We start from the raw sequence: 21,878 nt of genomic DNA on the forward strand, positions 1-21,878 counted from the left end.
ACGACTCCTTCAATCTCACATCAAATGCGGAACAGAATATTTTGCAATGAACTGTTTTAAAACAATTCTGAGATATAATTCTAACGCTGCAGACATTCTGGGCACGTTATCTGTCCCATCTTCTCTTAGATGATATACCTTTTGTAACCTTTTAAGTTTTCTGCTTTTGTCTGGGAAATATGGCAGAAGCGGTTGCTGAATATAAAATCTGTTAAAAAAAAGTTATTTTCTGTTTTTTTTTAATGTATATTGTAACATGAACTCTGATACACCTATAGACCTATAGCCCACTTCCTTTACTTGAGTGATATAGTTTAATTAAACCATCTCTTCACGGAGCTGCCAACATGTAGTGAATTGTATATTATAACATGAGAGGACAGGGTGATTACGTTGGGCATTTATTTAATGCCTTTTCATCTAATTTTTGTTATGGGAGTTTCATACCACAAATATTCTAACATCTTCTGCCACAAAGTGGGCATTCTGAGACATATTCTAAATTATGTTCAGCAGACAAATAACCGGGTTGTATCAGATGTCATTTTTAAAGGTTATATTTCTCAGTATAAAATGCAATTTTACCCCTCTCTTGGAATGATATCCATGAGAGCTTGAATTATATCCATTGAACAGAACAAAACCTCCAATTAGATGCAAAGCTACTACACAAAAAGCTTTACAATATATTGTTAGAGGTGTGATAGTAGCTATAAAAGCTATGACTAAAATTTGAATTTTCATCATAATACATAAAAATATTGTACATTTTATCTGCTCTGGAGCATGAAAAATGCAGAATTATTGAACGCTGGTATGTAACTGTTTTATAAAGGCTGTTCTTAGGGCTGTAGTTTTTCTTATGTGAAAACAAAAATGGATCTTCCACTGTTGTAATTGTTAGCACTAAAACTTTTAAAACAAATGTTATGCTAACATGCCAACCTTTGTTATTTTGCTTGTGTGGATTTTTGTTTTTTATATATTCATATTGGATAAAAAAGGGTTTTACCTTGAACCTAAATAATATGAATTTTTCAGTGCAAATAAATTTATACAAAACTGTGTTTTTCACTTCTTACCACAATAAGATAAACGTTAATATTTTAGAATTTACTTTCTGTGTTATTTAGTTTTGACTTTGCACTATTTTTAAGTGAGGCCCTGGGAAGATTTGGTTGATGTTTGCAAAGAATTTACCCCACCTGTTTCTTAATACATTATTGGCAATTCAAAAGGTTGTTGGGTCATTTTTTTTTTCTACAAAGTCCATGGATTGTTACCTCGTTTCCTGACGCTGAAATTTCTTCTAAGTTTAAATAGTGCCCACCAAAAAATAAATTCCACTCAAGTCTTTGTATTACTCTTAGACTACAGATTTATGGAAGAAAGCATTTTCAACCTGCAGCTCGCCCCAATGGCTGAGTACGACTTAACCTGTTAATGCAGATTCAACACAAATCTCAACTCATTAATATGGGAGTATTTGAATAGTGGATGTGGATAAAAACAAGGATATGGCTCATGGGCCTGTAGACAGAAGCAGGAGGATGCAGGGTACTGATACAATATTTTTATTAATAAAACTATATGATGAAATGCAGGTTAGCTGTGGGTTCATATGATTTCACATCTTTGATATCCAGCACTGGGGTAAAATAATCGATCCATACATCCATAAAATGTTCATTAAGTAAGCCTATGAACATATTTGACATTAGTCAGTACGGTTCATAATCCTACTGGCTCTCGGTCAAGCAGTGCATTAGTATCAGCAAATATAGTTGCATTAGTTTATGCTGAAACAAAGTATGTTAATGTAGCACTGTGTATAGTGCGAACACAGAGCAACAAAACTATCTGTATATTATTGTCTAGGACCTCCGGCAATGACATCCCAAATGGCACCATATGCAATTTAAGTTCTATAATGAAGAGTAATTATTTGCATATGATGCCACAAGGTTATATCACTATTTTCTTTGTCTTTATTGAAAGTCTGGCGCTACCATAGAAAGAGATTAATCAGCCGCTTAGGACCCCCTTGGCCTACAAAGCCCCCTAGCGGATGAAGGGGCAGGACCTATACAAGTGGGGTACAAATTCCTCATAAATAAAATCACTACCATGTAAATGTAATTCTCTTAAAACAAATCTGTGATTGTAAATACTGTGTTCCTTAGTTTCAGCATAATTATTCTTTGTTTTACTAGTGTTAAAGATGGGACCCTGATAAATATTTTCAGCTTAAAACTGGAAAATGGGGCCCTTAAACACCTAGAGCCTTTATTACACCTCATTTATATTGCAGCCTTACACCAGGAGTGCAATTAATACTGGTTTCCTGATTTGCTCACTTTATTATTCATGTGAGGTGACATATTCTTGTCTACTGCTTGTCTACGTAAATAAAGTCTCATAAATACTCTGACTAAGCCACTAGTAGAATGTACCTCCAGTGACATCTGAGATCTATCTTTAACTTGGCAGTTAGTGTTATCACAAGAGCAGACACAAGAACCAGCTGGATAAAGCCATTGTTTCTTTGATCTGTACAGTATTCAGTTGGCATAAAAAAGGACCATGTTTTGCGTGAGCTCCAGCCTATAGTGAAGTTACCCGAGAAAGTATGCCAATTTGAACCAGGCACTCACTAAGAAACTTATAAAAGTCACATTCCCGTTGACCTTAAAAGTCTATCACCATGTAATATAGAGAGTGCCTGGCATTCCACCCTTTTATTTTTGTGGTGGTGCAGGTGCAACCTTCACTTCTCGAGTGGCTCCAGCAGCTCGGGGATGTAAACGGATGTCCTCATCTTCTGTTTGTTGTTTAGCAAAGTTCACAAACACCTGCAAAAAAGAATGCATTAATACCAATGTTTAGCAGGTATTTAATACCATGGATATTCCATACAATAAAAATGTGTGGGGCGTGAAGGCAATTACCATTTGAGGAAGCATTACTAATAAAATACGGTTTGCCTCATGAATAAAACACAATCATTTCTACTATAAGATACTAAAAACAAATATTGCATTTGTTAGTTATGTGTTAAACAAAAGACAACTAATAGCTCTCCCTTTATGGAGCTTCCATAATAAAGTGGAACTTAGCATTGGTGACCAAGAAGATGAAAGGGTGACAATTCTGTGATTGCTCCACTCCTTCACTGAATTAATGGTGACTTTGACCTACTTGGTCTAAGGTGGTCTGTGAGACAGAGTACTCCTCAATGTTGAGGTTGTCTTTGTTGGATATGAGGAGCTGAAATATCCTGGCCAGAGAAGAAGATGAGATCTGGTACTGTAACATGTTGTAGTGTTTCTCTCTCTGTAAGCTGCCTGCAAAATTGCTCTGTATGAACTTCTCTGCTGGTCCCGGATCTGGGGCTGCTCCAGGCTTGTGAGGTCTGATTTTCATAGTGACAATATAACCATCTCCAAACCTGCAATAAAACACATTGAGTTGTTTAGTTGAAAAAGACAACTTTCTGCTTTACTGCACTGTATATAGTTATGGACAGACAAGTAAATGAACCAAAGCATTTCATAGTGAAACATGAAAGTCCCTGTTCAATAGGTGCGTTAGATATGTTACATAGAATACAGCATAGATGCAGGAGTTTCAGGGGCTGAATCATAAATCACAAAGATAAAGGCAAATCTCCATCCTCTGTGTCTTAGTACCACTGCTTTACTATGATACCACACCACACACATTCACTATTTAATTCAGCCATAGGAAGCAGGAGAAAAAAGAACTGTGTTATTAGTCCAGAAATTAGTAAACGCCAAAGCAGGATAGACTTATGAACAGGGTATCGTAAAGATTTGCCACTTCTTTGTGCTTTAATGCTTACCTGTCTCCCACGTAAATTGCTTGGAATACTGGATACAATTGTTTAACTCAACAAGGGTGTATTTCATGCATATTGGAAGCTTGCTCATCTGGCAGTTCATTCCAAGCTGATATTGTAAACACTTCCTTACACAAACCAATACAGTTAAACATATACACTCTTTCATACATGCTGTGCCTTCCTGCACTCATTTGTAGAGAGCCCCCAAAACACTTACTTAAACTTTAGATGTTGAATGGTGCCAAGGCATTTAAAGGATCCCTTGACCATTATGGCAAGACGAGTGCAGAGAGCTTCACATTCTTCCATGCTGAAAAGAAACAGATTGTATGCTGAAAAAACATTGTGCGCTTGATTTTATACTGAAAACACGCCAATGTTCTTCTTATGGAAACCACTGCCATAGAAGCATAAATACACAAAAATATTACTATACCATAACAATATACCACACTGCCTCAGATGTTTAATATACTGTCCATGATAACAGCCTCGTCATATTATTCCATATCATAAATATAATAAACTGTTTATGAGGCAGATCTGGGGGTCTGGGCACATCTGAGGTTACTCACATCTAAAGAAACTGGGCAGAGGGAGCATATTTTTTGTTCTTTTACTTGATGTGTCGACAAAGGACATCTAGATTAAGATGCATTCCACTAATTGTGCTTCTATCTGATCCAGTTCTGTGACTTCTATTGGTTATCTTTACTCTGTAGTGTTTGGTGCCAACCAGGGCCGGCCCTACCATGGAGCAGAGTGGGGCAATTGCCCCAGGCAGCCCTTTTGAAGAGGCGGCACTTTGCGCTTATTTTTTATTATTTTTTTAAAGCGGAGGAGAGAGAGGGGCGGCAAGTGGTTTTTGCTTACCAAGTTGTCAGTACCCGCTCGGCGCCCCTCTCTCTCCTCTGCGAGCCTTCTAGCTCGGTCTCGGTGCCGGCTTGTAATGCTGAGCGCCGGAATATGACGTCATTTCCGGCGCTCAGCAGTAAAGCAGCGCGCACCGTGGCAGAGCAGGGAGACTCGCCGCAGGACTGCTGAAAGGTAAGTGAAGTACAAAGGGGGGGGTAGGGTAGATAATAGGGAGGGAGGGAGGGAGAGGAAGGGTAGAAAATAGGGAGGGAGGGAGAGGAAGGGTAGAAAATAGGGAGGGAGGGAGGGAGAGAAACGGTAGACAATGACCACTGGTGTCGGCAGAGGGGGACGGCATTTTAAACTTCGCCCCAGGCGGCATTTATGTCTTGGGCCGCCCTGGTGGCAACCAGTAACTGTAAATGATACAGGATTATTTAGCATGCACTAAAACAGACACAATGATTTGGGAATATTTTTTCCCTTTTATGGATCACCGTAATCATAGGGAGAGTTTTCAGGAGAGTTGTGCTTTCAACTTTCCCACTTCCCATATGGACAGGACGGATCTAATATATCACTTAACTTTCAGGCTATCATTGCAGTACACAGCAGAATATTGGGAAGTTACGGATATGTTTTTTAACGATACCTATGAGATGTCAAAACCACAGCTCTGCCTTCTTTTATTATGGTGACAATAGAATTCCACAGGAAGCGGCGCGATTGAGGATCCATGCCTGTAGTGGGTTCATCCTGTACGTAGACAATAAAGTGATATATGTCGGTAAATATAGTTTGCTATTTATCAAACTTTCTTTTATTGTAAAAATTATAATCTAAGAAAGAGTAACATGGTGCTTAACTTGCGTTAGTTTACGTTAAGTTTCTCTAGGTATTATATATTCCGGTTTTTAATATGATGATTTTAATATTGGTATTGGTGCACGGTGCACTATTTCATTTCTACCAATAGTAAAAACATCATTAAAATGGGTACCAATGTTTTCAAAAACGAAAGTAAAAGTGAGAGGCGCATGAGCAAATATGGATGTAAAATGGGTGTACTGTTAAAATGGCATGGGTGTCATTAGATATCTCACTGCTTGCCTCATTAGGTATATACAATACAATCTAGACCATATATATATATATATATATATATATATATATATATATAGAGAGAGAGAGAGAGAGAGAGAGAGAGAGAGAGAGAGAGAGAGAGAGAGAGAGAGAGAGAGAACAAGGTCCAGTACAACCACAATCTCCAAACAAATATTGGATATTATGGTACCAGTCAGACGGGTTATGTATTGTCAGGCGGGTAATGTATTGTCAGACGGGTTATGTATTGTCAGACGGGTAATGTATTGTCAGACGGGTTATGTATTGTCAGGCGGGTAATGTATTGTCAGACGGGTTATGTATTGTCAGACGGGTTATGTATTGTCAGACGGGTAATGTATTGTCAGACGGGTTATGTATTGTCAGGCGGGTAATGTATTGTCAGACGGGTTATGTATTGTCAGGCGGGTAATGTATTGTCAGACGGGTTATGTATTGTCAGGCGGGTAATGTATTGTCAGACGGGTTATGTATTGTCAGACGGGTTATGTATTGTCAGACGGGTAATGTATTGTCAGACGGGTTATGTATTGTCAGACGGGTAATGTATTGTCAGACGGGTTATGTATTGTCAGGCGGGTAATGTATTGTCAGGCGGGTTATGTATTGTCAGACGGGTTATGTATTGTCAGACGGGTTATGTATTGTCAGACGGGTAATGTATTGTCAGACGGGTTATGTATTGTCAGGCGGGTTATGTATTGTCAGGCGGGTTATGTATTGTCAGGTGGGTTATGTATTGTCAGGCGGGTTATGTATTGTCAGGTGGGTTATGTATTGTCAGACGGGTTATGTATTGTCAGACGGGTTATGTATTGTCAGGCGGGTTATGTATTGTCAGACGGGTAATGTATTGTCAGGCGGGTTATGTATTGTCAGGCGGGTTATGTATTGTCAGGCGGGTTATGTATTGTCAGGCGGGTTATGTATTGTCAGGTGGGTTATGTATTGTCAGGCGGGTAATGTATTGTCAGGCGGGTTATGTATTGTCAGGCGGGTTATGTATTGTCAGGCGGGTTATGTATTGTCAGGTGGGTTATGTATTGTCAGGCGGGTAATGTATTGTCAGGCGGGTTATGTATTGTCAGGCGGGTTATGTATTGTCAGACGAGTTATGTATTGTCAGACGGGTTATGTAATTTGGTTAAGCAGTAGAGTTACCAGCAGCACTACTGGAGGACATCCGATGAGAGCGATCGCAGTAGAGAGCTTGCGTTTGTTTCCACCGCTGTAAGTGCCAACAGGCTGATCTGCGTATTTGCTAAGACCCAGTTTCTCAATCCCCCATGCTGCAACCTGAAAAAAGAATTGCCAAGAAAATAAATATGTGGGCTATATGGCTGAAAAGACAAAAGGTTAGTTGTTGAACATAGATGTAGGAAGCCACATTATAGGGTGGAAAGTTAATGATATAATTATGAGAAATTAATACTACCAGAGCCATAACAATGGCTCTTGTTCCCTGGGGCAGGATCAGAGGTCCTTTTGGTTTACCCACAGATCCAATTGAAGCAATAATGATCATTTTACATTAAGTTTTCTGATGAGCCTCTTTTGCTGCTACCGTTTGTGAGTGCAGTTGCTATATATTTTTATTATACTGATATACCCACGGGATTACACTATGATATTTTGTTCTTTTCCCTACATGCACGTGCGCCCCTATTCTTGTGGTTCCGGTTTTTGAACACTGAGAGGAGTGTTTTTTGAGGGTTGCTGCAGTGCGCCTCTGGGAAGTATATTCTTTATATATTTGTATACACGATTGACATGTGATCGGTGTCAATTATATCACTGGATTAGTTTACCCTATCAACTTCATCCTCAGGAACCCCTCTCAAACGGCCATAAAGTTGCAGGTGTTCGCGGCCTGTCAAAAGTTCATCGACAGCATCAAACTGAGGACAGTAACCTGTGTTCTGGTGAACATCACCGATCTCGTTCAATATGCTGAAAGACAAGAGTAAAATCTGAATTCCATTTGTTCAGAAATATTTGCCCATCTTGCATATATTATTTTTTTATTTACTGTTTTCACAAAATGGAGTGGTCCAAAATTAAAGGATTAATTGGGTTAAAATTTAAATAGAGGAGGAAATTATACTAAAAAAGGAGGTCAGAAAGGACAACTATGTGGATGTGTGTCTATGCCATTTGGGTCTATTCATTTAAGAGGGAATCTTCACAAGTTGTACATTTCTGATGATCACTATACATTATGAAGCTCTGACCCCAGTGAGCTTCACCTGCCAAGAAAGAAAGGAGGCCCTATATAATACATAGTTAAATCAGTGAGAATTTTATGGAATGTCCCAAGTTTAGGGTCCGCCCGAGAGGGTCACTGGGGTTTGCTGTTCATAATATCTGTGTGAAATAGTGAGATATGACTTTAGAGACCAGGCATATGAGGGAGAGTGGGGGCATCGCTTGTCGCTTCCCAAGGGCAATGCGGCTCTGGGATGTGAGCTAGGATGTCTTCTATTTGGAAATCTAAAAATGATCGATCATTACGTTTCTTTACTAATACTGTGTTACATATGCATCAAGATATAAAGCAAAAGCAATAATGTCACTGATCGTCCCTTTCTCTGAAATGTATGTCATTTGCAATTTGGATGTGCCACAACCTCCATTACAGCAGCACAATGACACCCTTTTATTTTGCGGCACATTAATTTGGTTACACATAAGCTGGAAACCTATCCCAGGAAATTCCCGGTAGAGTCCTCAATGAGCATCCTCATCAATAATATATCATTAGCCTGCGCATGTAATTGAAGTGAAATACACTAATCTGAACTAATCTAAAACATTACTCGGACAAGTGGAAAATATGACATAAACAGTGTGTGATTGGACCTTTGCCCACCAGACGAGGATGTGCTCTACATTTTTTTCACTGCTTCTATGTTAAAAACATGTTTTTGAGTTGCCATCACAGAAAAAGCATTGAGGTTATGGGGAACAAGTTCATTTTGTTAACAATGTTTTTTTCCTAAACAAATGATCTGCAAATTGACACTGTCCGGACTTCAAAACATGTTGACTCTGCTTCCGAGCAGTAGGACAGGTGTATAGGCTGTTTTCTGCTGCAGGGGGCATTTTTTCTACTTGACAGATTATGGCATTTCAATAGCGGGAACGGTTAAACTACGTGAGTGACAGAAAGCTATGCAACACATTAGAATACAGAGCTAACTTAATAGCTCCAAAATGAAAGGTTAAGTGCTATGACCATCATGTTACATATTGTTTTCCAAATAAATCCTGCTTCCTGGTCTTGTGAATACTCAAATACCTACAACAAACACAGACCCCTGGTAAGGGGTCTGAGGGCCAGATGGGTAAGGGTACATTCCCCTGGATACTTGAATGTGGTCAGTTTACAGTAGAGTCCTCTAGGATCTCAGAACTGCATTTAGGAACAGAACATTTTGACAGTCTACACTACAAGGCATGGTCATTGCCACCACAGAACCGCCGTGCATTGCAACAATTTACAAAGACCATTCACTGAACCATAAGAAGTCATAATAACCGCGGTTGGCCAGTATGGGACAACCACCATGCTCAATAATTAGGACTGGTCATTCCTAGACTCAGAAAACACTGCACCTTCTGTACATCTACCTTAAACCAACCAACGTATCTGTCCTTTTGTTGTAGAGATGCATTCATTAACACACACAACTTAAGTTGCTAATGTTTTGCTCTAGCCACAAACTGGAATGTTTCCTACAAGCCTCCACAATGCTGCTTAGAAGTCAATTTCTTAGCTTTATGCAATGTCATCCTCAGTTTCCCAGACAGATATGCTCCTGGTTTTATTACCCCCAGAAGTATATTACGCCACATGCCAAGAGTGGAAATCAATAAAAGTGCAGTAAAATGTAACATTCGCAGCAATACTACGGTATTTCTTGGCCAAGTGCAACAAATGCTTAGACAACAGTCAACAGAAATTAATCAAATATTTAATACTTCTAAATAATTTTCACTCCCTTATTGTTATAGCTCTACAGAAACTGCTGGCCCTCTATAAGTAACATTTAATGTGAAACCCAAATACAAGCTGATATATTATGTAAAGAATCCAGAGTGCGGTTGTCCAAGTATAGCTAAATGAGTTTACACCTCTCTGTGTTTATTGGCACAATGTAACATTAACATTAACCAAGTGTTAATACAATCCAAACACAAAGGACTTGTGAGCATGTGGTACATATCCCTTCTGACCTCCTTTAGTATAGTAAGCCACCAGAATTAATACAAAATACATAAAAAATATCACAGAAGAATAAATACGCTACATTCTCACAAAACAGCTTAGAGACAGACGCTTATTTCCACTGGTTTAATATATTATAGATGCTAGCATGGTAATACATCAAAAATTGTATTACCCTTAACTAAGTCATAATCATGCTGCATTGAACCCAACAAAAGAAGAAAAAGAAAACAAAAAATAAAGAACCAGATAATCTTTAGTAACCCAAAAGTGGACAAAAAGTAATAGTCCAATTGGTGTAAAAAAAGGCTGTCCCAAACGACACCTCGCTCTCTAAAGGAAGCGATCAGAGATCATCCTTCCGGTCAAAAAATAATCCACAAAAAATAACAGTAATAAGGGGCATGATCAATGGTGTCCAAAATTCATCTGATGGCAAAGTCGAAATGTTTCCACCATCTAATTTCAACAGTGAATTTAGTAATAAATATAACAAAGTCTTTGTTATATTATCTATTGCAAAGTGCACTGTTAAGATTATAAAATAGTATATTTCTGTGGATCTTTCATGTGCTGTCTGTGCAGCTACTTTTGATTGACTGCTGGTATGCGTTACAGAAAATGCATTGTGTAAATTGAAATGATTATTATGGTAATCCCTGCATGAAACATGAAGTTTGACTAAATAATCCATTCCCAAGTAAACAAATCCTGGGATATCTGCTCATGTTTAAAAATGTTTTTTATTTTACATATTTACCTATATCCAGCAACAGTTGCATCCCCTGATGTTACATCAATATCTCCAGTCAACATCTTGAAAGTTGTAGTTTTCCCAGCACCATTCACTCCCAACAGACCAAAACACTGGATTAAACATAAAAGCAGGGTTTTATATGGTTTGAATGCTGCGTTAATTCATGAAGTTAAAACCAGACATTAGCTAAAGTCTTTATTAAAAACCGATTTAGTAACATCTCCAAACACAGCTGCGGAAAATGTATTACTGTCCTGGGTCAAAAGCAAGTGCCGGCTCTCACTTAAGCGTGTAAACTGTGGATGTCCCTTAAAAGAAATATAGGAACCCAGACATGTTGGGGACTGTTGGGGACAGGAGACCCAATGTCTCCTGAGATGCATTCCAGACAGCAGCAATGTACAATGTCGCTGTGAATTCAAAAACAGAAACTCAATCGTTAGGTGGTAGGACATGTTTCTAGATGAATCTTCCCAGGCTTAAAATTACCGGGATCTTCCCCCATACGATGCATCACACCTTTCAATTTATACTTCCCTGATGTATTGAAAATTATTGTTTCTGTGCAATTCCATTATTCTCGTGTTATGTTCATTGGAAGTGATAAATACCGTATGTCACTTGGGTTTATTGAAATGTTGTAAAGACGCTGTACCCAACTGACCAACAGATGGTGAAATTAGACTCTATTGTTCCTGATAAATGTTAAGAAAATCTAAAAACATCTCAGATCAGAGTAAAATCAGTAACGCAGAAAAAAAATGTTTGCTTACAAATTAAACCTTTTGAATTGCAGTTGTGGAAAGCTTCACAACATAGTTGGCAGATAAGAACCATTGAGCCCATCTAGACTGCCCATTAACAACAATTTTAGTTAGTAAATTGATCTTTTTGCAGGGCCTACCTCTCCGGGACGGACTCCGACACACAGTCTGTCTACAGAAGGGACCTGTTTACCCACATACACCTAAATGCAGAATAACAAAATGTTATATTTCAATGCTTTCACATCCAAGTGAATATAGTTACTCCCTAAATTAGATTTTACCTTTGTTAATTCCTTAATTTTTAAAATGTCATTTTTTCCACCACCTTTCATGACTCTCTGTCTCTCCTGTGCCACGTCCTCATCTTCTCCTTCAATTGCACCTCTGCTTGGCTCTGAAACCCTAGAATAAACAAAAAATACTATAGTTGTAGTATCTAAGTACATTTTGTTGAGTTTGTGCCCATGTCACAAGGAAGATCCTTTGCAGAGTGTCTCCTTGTATTACTTATCAATGGACCGTTATCTTTAGAATGAACACCAGACCATTTAAGAATGTGCAGATTAAAGTCCAGTCTGCATTTATTTATTTTTGGTATGACAACTATCTGCTTTGTATCTCAATGGCACGAGGGCATTATCTCCTATCATATACTATGAAGGAGAAGTGTTTGACCAACATTAACATTAACTTCTCTAATCAATATTAAGAACTACACATAGTACATCTATACATTCTCTATACATTCTCTTCTACACGACAGATTGACGGCAATCTCTAAAATGCAATGCACTCGTTAAGTTTGTATATTCTCAGTGTACTAATTCATGTTATCCATTCTTATTTAGGTGCTGCTGACCTCTTAAGACCCCATACGGAGTCCAGTAATAGTCATGGCATTTTCATTACTGAATGGTGAGGCTAGTAAGCTACATCCAGCCAAATGACAAGGTATGTAGAAGGCGTAAATCATCTTTTACATTTATACATTGAATAATTACTAACTAATACATTATAACACTTTTAGCCCATATCTGTGTGGCTCTGCCTATTTCCCCATTAGTTGAAGATACGTGTATCTTACCATGCGCTAAGAAAGAAGCGCTTCTGAATAAGTAGATTTAAACCAAAGTATAAAACTCCTTCAACTGCCATTGCAAAGATATTTCTACCCAAGAACTCCCACTGGAAAGGATTTGTGATATGTTCCTCACCTGAAAATAGACAAACAAAAAAGAAATGTGTTTCTCGCGTATTCACAACATGCATTAAGGCCATCTGCTGGTAATGCTTCGCTTGATCACGACATATTCCAGTGTGCAAGACATCAAAAACGTGGCTAAGCGAGGTTTAGCATCAGCGAGATGTTCCTTCACCCTGACTATATATATGCATTTGCCTATGACCAAGCACCTCCTTTGGGGCAAAACATGTTAAGTGGTGCTTTTTCTTCCTGTTCCAACATGGAAGAATACAATTTACTATCATCTACTGATTTCATTGGAGTAACTGTGGTTGAATGATGTCTCTCCACATACTTTATCTATAATATACATGTAACAGGGAACTCTCGGGGTCGGAAGCTGACTCTCAGGATGTTTACTTAGAGTCTTGGGGTAAATGGGCAAGCTTTCAGGGTGACATGCTCCAGAGCTGACTGCTTAATATTCTACTGGGATTTAATTATATCTGGGCAACCCAGTTGGTGCTTTACTTGCTGATATGCCATAGCTGAATCATTTGAGTATAGACAACCTACTTCATATTCTTATCTCATGACATTTGGCCACCATCAGAAGGACAATTAGATACTATCTGAAGAGCCCCTGTGTCAATTAATTTATAACGTTTCAATGTAAGGACACCAATGTGATGGCCTTATAATAGTTCTTATAGAACTATAGATAATAAGCAGTATCTTTTTTCTGATTAAAGATGATGAGGTTTTTGGTCTATAAACAGTCAGGGAGAAGTTGTTGTTTAATAATTGGACTGGGAGGCAAGAGAAGCAAATTCCTGTGTTTCCATTGAGATACCTGATCTCTTCCACAATGCTCCGACACACAGTGCTAGCACTAAAACACACCACAAGCCATGCTTGAGTGAGAGAAGCAGGAATTGGAATGTAGAAAGAGTTTTCGTCACCTTGGTGGTTGCCAAGTAGATAATTTCAACATTTAATGCCAGTAGTGCACCTTGTAATACACACCAAATCGAGCATACACATCAGTCACAGCTTGGTTCATCGCCAAGTCAATGAGTCCACGGCCCAGGCAGAAGTGTGGAAAGATTAAAAGCATGTCTTTCAGCCTTTCGTTGAACCTTAACAAAGCCTGGAAAGAACAACATGACACAGTCTACCAATCCACATAGAGCATTTACAGGGGTCATTGAGATGAGGGGCAAGCTGAACACCCAAGCGCTACAGGAATATAGATATTTATTTCTGAGAATCAAAAAAAACCCCAAACAAACCTACACCACACTGTTAAATACTATAAGTCTATACTTACCCTATTGTTGTCAAAGAGGTCCAAGATGAAAGTGATGGCACTGCTATTTATGCCAATAAAGAGATTTAAACAAGACAGCGCAACATAGGCTGTGCTTGGTACATTGAACAGATAAGAAGCAGGATACATCATGGGGATCACAGCCCATCTGTAAATGAAGAAGAATCAATTGGCAAAAGTAGGCACAACTCATGTAAACAAAATGTTATTTTCCCATCATTGGGGTCTATTCATTAATGGGGGTGTTCACAAGGTAGCAACTCCTCCTGAAAACTTGACAGCTCTCCTTTTAGTGAAGAGACCCCAGAGTGTTTAAATAATAAACAGACCAAACTTAATATGTAGTGATAGCTTTTTAGACCTTTTAGGCATAATGCTAGATGAATATATTCATATCTAATCTATACATCTATCTATATCTATGTAGGCGCGTGTTACATATGTGTATATCTCAGTATAGCTATAGCTGCACTGCGTTAGCAATCTAACTTAGTACCGACCTCATTACTTCAGCAAAACCTATTACAGATGGATGTACAATAACCCTAATAAATTCTTACCCGTAGAAGAAGAGCAGTGCAATGAGTGCAGGTAGGTTAGCTGAGGACGTATAGGCTTTCTTTTCAAAGACAATGAATATTGCAACAACCATAATAACACTGATAGCATAATTCACCTGGACATAGAAAGAAAAAGACATTGGAGACATTCATTCTGGTCAGGGTGCACCACTGTGAAAGTCATACAGCTTTGAGTTATGTTATTAAAAGCATTAATTATTAATGTAACCATGCATCCTTCCCATTCAGCCATTAATGTCATTCCCATTATCTCTTATAACTGTATTTTCCCCTTTTTTCTATCCTGCCAAGATTCGTACTACAGGTTCCAGGGTTTTCATTATTGGAGTGAGATTGTTTTATACCCCCAGCTCCCCCCTAATCAGCTCCTGCTGTATGAATGAGGTTATCTAGGATTTTATCCGTACTTTACTGATTCTCAGCAATTCCCTAACCCATTCTGTCAAACTCTTCTCTACTTATTCTGACTTTTAATGCTCGCTCTCAAATATTACTTTTTCAGAAAAGCAGATGACCCCTCTTTGGAATCCCCACAATCTACAGCCTTAAAGAAACCATCTTCTCACTGAGATGTCCACACCAAGACTTCTCAACATAATCTTTATCCAAACAGTCCCTCTCCTTCTGTCTCATTGTCCCTCAACCTCGTAATACATTGTAAGCCTAGAAGAGCACAGCAGACATCTTCTGTACCGTGATTGTCAATTTCATATAATGACAGTCGGATGACAGTCTTATGTCAGTTATTGTCCATTTTATGGTCACATGAATTCAATCATTTTTTTCAATAAAAAATATGTAGGTTAAACTTATAATCACTCCCTTTATGCTAAATTAATATACAACCATTATGTATTTTGTGTTTTTTAGAGTTACTCACAATGTCCCAGACATAATTTGTGAACCAGTACACTGTGGGGCTGACACCACTGACAAACTGAAGATGTTTAGCATTGGACACCCTCTCCTGAATCAAGTACAGAACAAAACTGGCTGGGATGAATGACATAGCGAAGATCACACAGATGGCAACCACCACATCCACTGAAGTAGTCAATCTGTAAAAATAATAAAAATAACACAAATGGCAAAGCTGAATAGAGATAAACCTGAGCCTTTCCAGCTTATTTACAACATATACATTATAGAAATTCACAAAAACACAGATGTGATGAATATCCCACATAGAGAATGGAGTCGGCAGTGTGACCTCAACCAAAACGGTCTAGAATGAGAAAACTTTTTTGCTTTGCCCAATTTCATAAGTAAAATCCATATTAAGCAAGATATTATAAATGTATATTTAAAACTCTTAGTTAGAATTCATCAAGGTGAGTACTTTCTTTGAATGTCCATATACCTTAATATTGATGATGTATACATTAACTGATTATTCATTTTTGGCAAAATATTCTAGACCTAATATTTATGGATTTTTGAAGCACAAATGCACTTTATTCCAGTGGAAGTATGTTATTACTTGTGTAACAGTATAGAAAATATCAAGGTGAATGTTAAAGTTTTTTGGGCACAGTATTGCACTTATTGCACTTGCAATGTCAACATTATAGCGTTCAAGGACAGAAAGTGTCAGTGCAGGCTAGCTAAGCTGTCTGCTTACACTGTAACTTCCGAAAGCTGATCCTTTGTGAGATTCAATGGATGGTTCATTGCAGTTATACCATACTCGCCAGGGTCCTTGTCATCGCCGAGGTTGGCTCTGAGAATGGCATTGTTAGCAACATTGATGAAGATGACCATGGAATGCCAACCTTTATTGTTGAACCAAACCTAGAAAAAGCAAAGTAAGACACTACTAAACAGTTCTCCAAAGTATGGGTAGTAGCATAGGAAAGCTAATATGGCAACAGAATATTTAAACGTATATATTATTATTATTATTTATTGTTTTATATAGCGCTATCAAATTCCATAATGCTGTACAATGGGTAGATAAGGCATAACAAGCAGTATATAACATAACGATTTATCTTACAGAAACAATATATGATTAGTATATCGGATTAATATATTTATGAATGCCTGCTTTTGACCCAAGGCATGGAAGCTTCCATAAATGTATATGGTAAAGTCTTCCATTAGGGTATTACTGATCTATACTAGCAGTGATTAGCAAGTCTGTTTTATGTGTGTTTGATGCTACATTACAAAATAGTCCTCACATTTCTAGAACTAACTCCATGAATTGATGGCATTTTTTCTGCCAGCGGCTCTATAATCTGTTTCTATTTTTATGTCTGATCCTTTCTATTACCTGGTAGCAGGTCGAGTGAGAACCTCTAACACTTTACTAATGTCCAGGAAAAGCAGCGTGTGATAGCGCACATATTCCTGAGAATACGGTTCTATACCTTGATGTTGTTTTCAGTTTCCAGATCTCTGAGGAAGGCAGGCAGTTGTTGTGAAACAGCCTTTGTAGTAATTCCCTATTGAGAATGCAAAGAACATATAAAATTAATCAAAATACATATTTTTTTAACATAAAACCACAAAAAAAAGGTCTGCTTTGCTTACTCCTGTCACATTGATCATCTGGCCAAGATGAGTGAAAAAGTTTGTGATGCTCTGACCCTCAACTTCTAGAACCGGAAGTTTGCCACCGACAGAAATCCCACCGTATCTACAGGAAAAGAAATAAAATATTTCACAGCACTTAAGCCACATCTTTTATCTCTGCCATGCAGAGGTTTATTTCATGTGAGTGGGGCTAACATTCAATAATATCAATAATTACTCCGTGCAAGGTAGTCAAGTAACGATAAAAAGTAATCCTACGTAGTATTGTACAGTACACAAAGATTGAGACTAATTAGGGTCTAGTAGTATCAACTTAAGGAAACTTGACAGGAAAATATTTGATGTTTAAAAAAAACAAACATATTATGTACATATTATATTACACATACCTCTGTTCATTCACCCAATATTTAGTCTTCATACTAAAAGAGATTAATATACAAACATATTATAAAGCAATTCTAATATCCAAACTATTATTTTTTTCAGTAATAAGTAAAAGTTTCTAGGTATGTAAATTATAATAGATTAAAGAAAAATATTAAAGGGGCGCTTATGGTTTTTTTTGTACCTTTCTTAATTGGGCATGATAAAACAAATTCTTATTATTAAATAATCTTAATCTTAAATTCTTAGTGGTCAACAGTAACTCACCTGACCGCACTTAACGGCATTCAATAAACCCAACTCTGCTCAGTAGTTGGAGTAGCCATAGTCATGTTAACTTTAGTGAATATGCTAGTTGTTTCTGTACAGTCAACAGAAATGAGTTGAAGTCACTTTTCTTCCACCTCATCTCAACTGAATGGTTAGTAACTATCCTCCTCCGCTATACCCAATGACTTTTATTCGCAACATGTACATTTATATCAATTCTTAATTTCCAGAAAAAGGGATTTATGAAAACTGCTTTGAAATGTTGGTGGACTCTGGGGAGAGTTTGTAAACCGCATAGAAGATAGATTTTGAAAACACATCTCTTAGAAAAGAAAGAAAGCTGTATCACATGGAAACTGTAAAAGGTAATAGGGAATATTCCACAGCACCTGCTTCTTATCAGATTGGGGTATGTTTTCACAAGGTAATCCGAAATATTTCGCTCTGTCAGGTCCTGTAGGATCTCGGAGCTGGGCTGAATTCTCTGAGGATATAAACATACAGATATTCAAATACGTTGTTATCTTACATTCATATATCTTGGAATCTTGTGAATAAGATTTGTAAAGTTCGTGGAACACGTGCACTTCCCAACGGCTGACTATGATGGGAGCTTGAAGCTTCCTATCCTAGCCAGTATGTTTTTTTAAGGATGCTACATAAGGTGTGAAGCCGTAATTGCAAATTCTTCACTAATCTAAAGAGTAACCAGTCTTCAAAAGTCAACAGAATACTAAACTCCAACATTAACCCACTACTTCCCAACAGTTTGTGCAATTCTCTTCCATGTCTGACAACTCCAAATTATCTTGTAATAAATCCAATAAATCCAATGTGTTTTCAGAGTTCTAATACAAGCTTATAATGTATGGTGTGTTCTTGAATTTCACTTTAGCTTGCTGTAGAATATGGCGGTGCTATATAAATCAATAAATAATAATAGACACTATCTACTGTACATGTGTACAGCTTCAATCTTCACAATCGGTAATTTTTCTGCTAAACTACTAAAACCAGCAGTATATGGGGATTTACCTGGGGTGGAGGGCGTCCGCCTGCTCCCTCAGGGCATTCTGGGAGCATAATCAGCTTACTTTTTGTACTACATGTGCATGATGGAGATGGGAACTCAGGAGTCCAGTTCCGAGATAACAGTAAGCTGGTAACACTTGGAGGAACAGATGGGATAATCCACTCATTCGAAGTATTCGTGCACAGAAACTTTTTACTAAAGAAAAAAATAGAGTTTACTTAAGATGTAATACAACACAAATTGCACAACGTCAAATTCCAGTAAATGTTTCTCTTCAGTCAAAGAACATTCTGACTTGGTGTTTTGATTACTTACGATAGTGGTTCTTCTGTCATACAGCGAGTCCCAAAGCCTGGACTGTTTAGGAGGGCGTCTGTTATAGGAACCATTTGTTCACTTCCGGGCTGCTCATTGCTGGAGTCAGGAGGAAAGATGATAAGAATACATTTTCCTGATATGGTCAACCAATATAATCACATGAATCATCATAAGAAATTCAAGAACAGAAAAAAACAAGATCTGAAGTCAAATCATATCCTCAATACTATTTACAATTATTGCACAACACGAAGTACAGGCTGGAGATTTTCTGCCTAAGTGGCAAGTTAAAAATATTGCCCAGAACATGGTACATGTTGACTAGCTTACATGTTATACAACAAGCAGACTTGTGTAACACGTCTAATCATCAAGATGGCTGTATAAATAGTTTTTACAAAACAACAGAATGAAGAGTAAATGTAACACATCCTAGCTGTCCTTTGGGACAATTTAAAGATGTAAAAATCAAAATTTTTGTATCAAACTGGGTAATGTCTTCTTTTGATACTAAAAAACCCAAAATAGCAAAGAAGAGGGATACTGTGAAACACATTCTGTCTGAAGGTCTGCAAACAAGTCACACTTTTTGGATATTCCATCTTGAGCACATGCATCTCAATTAAGCATTAATAAAACGATATACTTTAGCAAAGATGCACAGGATTCCAGGCCCGTTTGTAGCCTTCAAGCACTACAGTTGCGCAGCCCTGTTCTAGAATACATTGATTCATTGGAAGACAAGAGGTCTTTTTGTGTATCCCATGCAGTCATCTAAGGAACTACAAGACTAATATTATCCATAATACTTCTTTTAAAGACACGCATTTGCCTAGTTAGGGTAATATGTGTGTCTGATTTAACATGAAGGAGATAGGGATAAGTATAAAGTAAGTACATATAAGCTGATTTCTCTCACCTGAAGAACATATACTGTTGCCCATAGATCCATGGATGAAGAGTGAGACTAGGATATTCTCCAAAAGGAGGAACAATGAGAGTGAACACAAGGGCCAGTAACACAAAGCTTGCAGGAAGCACAATCTATAAGATTAAATGGACAAGGTATAAGAAATGACACGTTAGCACGTTAGTGCAAATTATTGATTAGTTGAGAAGATGAGTGAGACCATACAAACAGCCAGTGTTACTGCAGAGACACTGCACATGAGTGGCTGGCTGGGACTACCCATAGGTCATTGGAATCTATAGCATCTTATAGAAAGATCCAGAATTCCAATATGTTTAATGAATGCTATGAATAAATGGAAATAGGCATTTTGATCTGCCGTTGGAGTTGAGTTGGAGTGACGCTCAGAACTGTGTAAAGGTTAAATAGAGAATGAAGAAAATAGTAGAGGGAATACAATGTAATACAGCAGACCCAGCCTGTGTAAAACCCTGCATTGTCTCACCAGTTGGTAAAACTTTACCTGAGCAAGAAAGTCCTTATGACTACGAGTGGCATGGTGGTAACGTTTAATGAGGAGTGCTTTAAATTGCTGGTGCATCAGTTCACTGCCTTTTATTTGTCTAGATCCTCTTCCATCTCGTTCATCAAGCTTGGGAGGCTGAGTGCGGGCATCGTGTTGTGTATTTTCAGCATCAACCTTTTGAGAGTCTTTCCCTTGTGGCTCTGAAATTTGGGATCAGTTGATAGACCTTAGTATTCACAAGAAATGGCTAAACTGCAGTGCTGCAGACTTGTATAAAGATTAGCTGAATAAACATCAGAAGCGCTACACTCCATAAAAGATGCCCAAGATTTCATGTTCATCATGTTTAAGATTTTTGTCTTGACATATCAAGTAAGTTCAGCCAGAAGGAAATAGAAGAGCCTTTCCATTAACAATTGTTTTCTTATTCATTCATTAACATTAGACACTTAAGAAGAAGTATTTTGAAACACTTATGCCATTCAACACATTAACTTTTTATGTGTCAGACAGGTGGGGAGGAGAGTGTGGGGTTAAATGCACACAATCTCTACAGAGTAGTTCTAGTGAATACTCCGGTGGCTATACAATAAGTTAACACAGCAATGCCCTAGGGAAGTAATAGGTTAAATAATTCATATTGAAAACAGCTTCATAATACATAGTACTACAATTATACCGTAATTGCTGATATCATCCAGCCATGATGATAAGTAGAGTTGGACCGACATGCAGCAACTGCCTATCATTGACCTAAAGCGCATCTAGAGTGCAAGCAGGTTACCTACCCCAACAGCAGTCCTGATATATAAGATATATTTCTAAACAGCAACTTTATAAGCAATGGAGAAAGCAAGCCCCAAGATGCCCCCAAAAAGGGGCAGCTTCATGGTTCAAGTACATGATAAAGATGGATGAGCCAGCCAGTGAGTTTTGTATTGGGTTACTATTTTCTAGTTTAGAAATTCTGTTAGTTCTAAAGTTAACATACTTAGAAGAGATGGACCTTTTCAAAATACCTTTAAAACACATGTACGTAATGCCTTCATGGCTTCAAGTACTGATCCACAAATACACATGCACACAATTATCTGACTCAGCTCATCTATTTTTATAACGACATTATTATTTTTCTTATTATTTATTGTATTATGGGAAACCTGCTCCAAAAAAAATGTATACTGAATTAAAAACTGTTCCAATAATGT

At 37.8% G+C, this 21,878-nt stretch overlaps 1 protein-coding gene across 1 annotated transcript in view; it reads right to left on the minus strand.

Annotated features, from left to right (window-relative positions):
• Positions 1-2,428: 2,428 nt before the first annotated feature.
• Positions 2,429-21,878, minus strand: part of ABCA4 (ATP binding cassette subfamily A member 4) — a 62,980-nt gene continuing 43,530 nt past the window's right edge. The window contains exons 29-51 of the mRNA XM_053470126.1: positions 20,668-20,855; positions 20,154-20,278; positions 19,232-19,330; positions 18,919-19,111; positions 18,273-18,367; positions 17,616-17,648; positions 17,224-17,329; positions 17,061-17,135; positions 16,310-16,479; positions 15,569-15,746; positions 14,668-14,783; positions 14,108-14,255; positions 13,804-13,927; positions 12,679-12,808; positions 11,876-11,996; positions 11,732-11,794; positions 10,831-10,937; positions 7,651-7,792; positions 7,004-7,138; positions 5,370-5,473; positions 4,080-4,172; positions 3,199-3,448; positions 2,429-2,852 (exon numbers count right to left, since the gene is read on the minus strand). Of these exons, the coding sequence (XP_053326101.1) occupies positions 2,739-2,852; positions 3,199-3,448; positions 4,080-4,172; positions 5,370-5,473; positions 7,004-7,138; positions 7,651-7,792; positions 10,831-10,937; positions 11,732-11,794; positions 11,876-11,996; positions 12,679-12,808; positions 13,804-13,927; positions 14,108-14,255; positions 14,668-14,783; positions 15,569-15,746; positions 16,310-16,479; positions 17,061-17,135; positions 17,224-17,329; positions 17,616-17,648; positions 18,273-18,367; positions 18,919-19,111; positions 19,232-19,330; positions 20,154-20,278; positions 20,668-20,855 (2,909 nt within the window). The 3' untranslated portion in view covers positions 2,429-2,738. The remainder of the gene's footprint in view (positions 2,853-3,198; positions 3,449-4,079; positions 4,173-5,369; positions 5,474-7,003; positions 7,139-7,650; positions 7,793-10,830; positions 10,938-11,731; positions 11,795-11,875; positions 11,997-12,678; positions 12,809-13,803; positions 13,928-14,107; positions 14,256-14,667; positions 14,784-15,568; positions 15,747-16,309; positions 16,480-17,060; positions 17,136-17,223; positions 17,330-17,615; positions 17,649-18,272; positions 18,368-18,918; positions 19,112-19,231; positions 19,331-20,153; positions 20,279-20,667; positions 20,856-21,878) is intronic.

This window comes from Spea bombifrons, chromosome 6, assembly GCF_027358695.1.
Source record: "Spea bombifrons isolate aSpeBom1 chromosome 6, aSpeBom1.2.pri, whole genome shotgun sequence".
Classification (NCBI taxonomy): Eukaryota; Metazoa; Chordata; class Amphibia; order Anura; family Pelobatidae; genus Spea; species Spea bombifrons.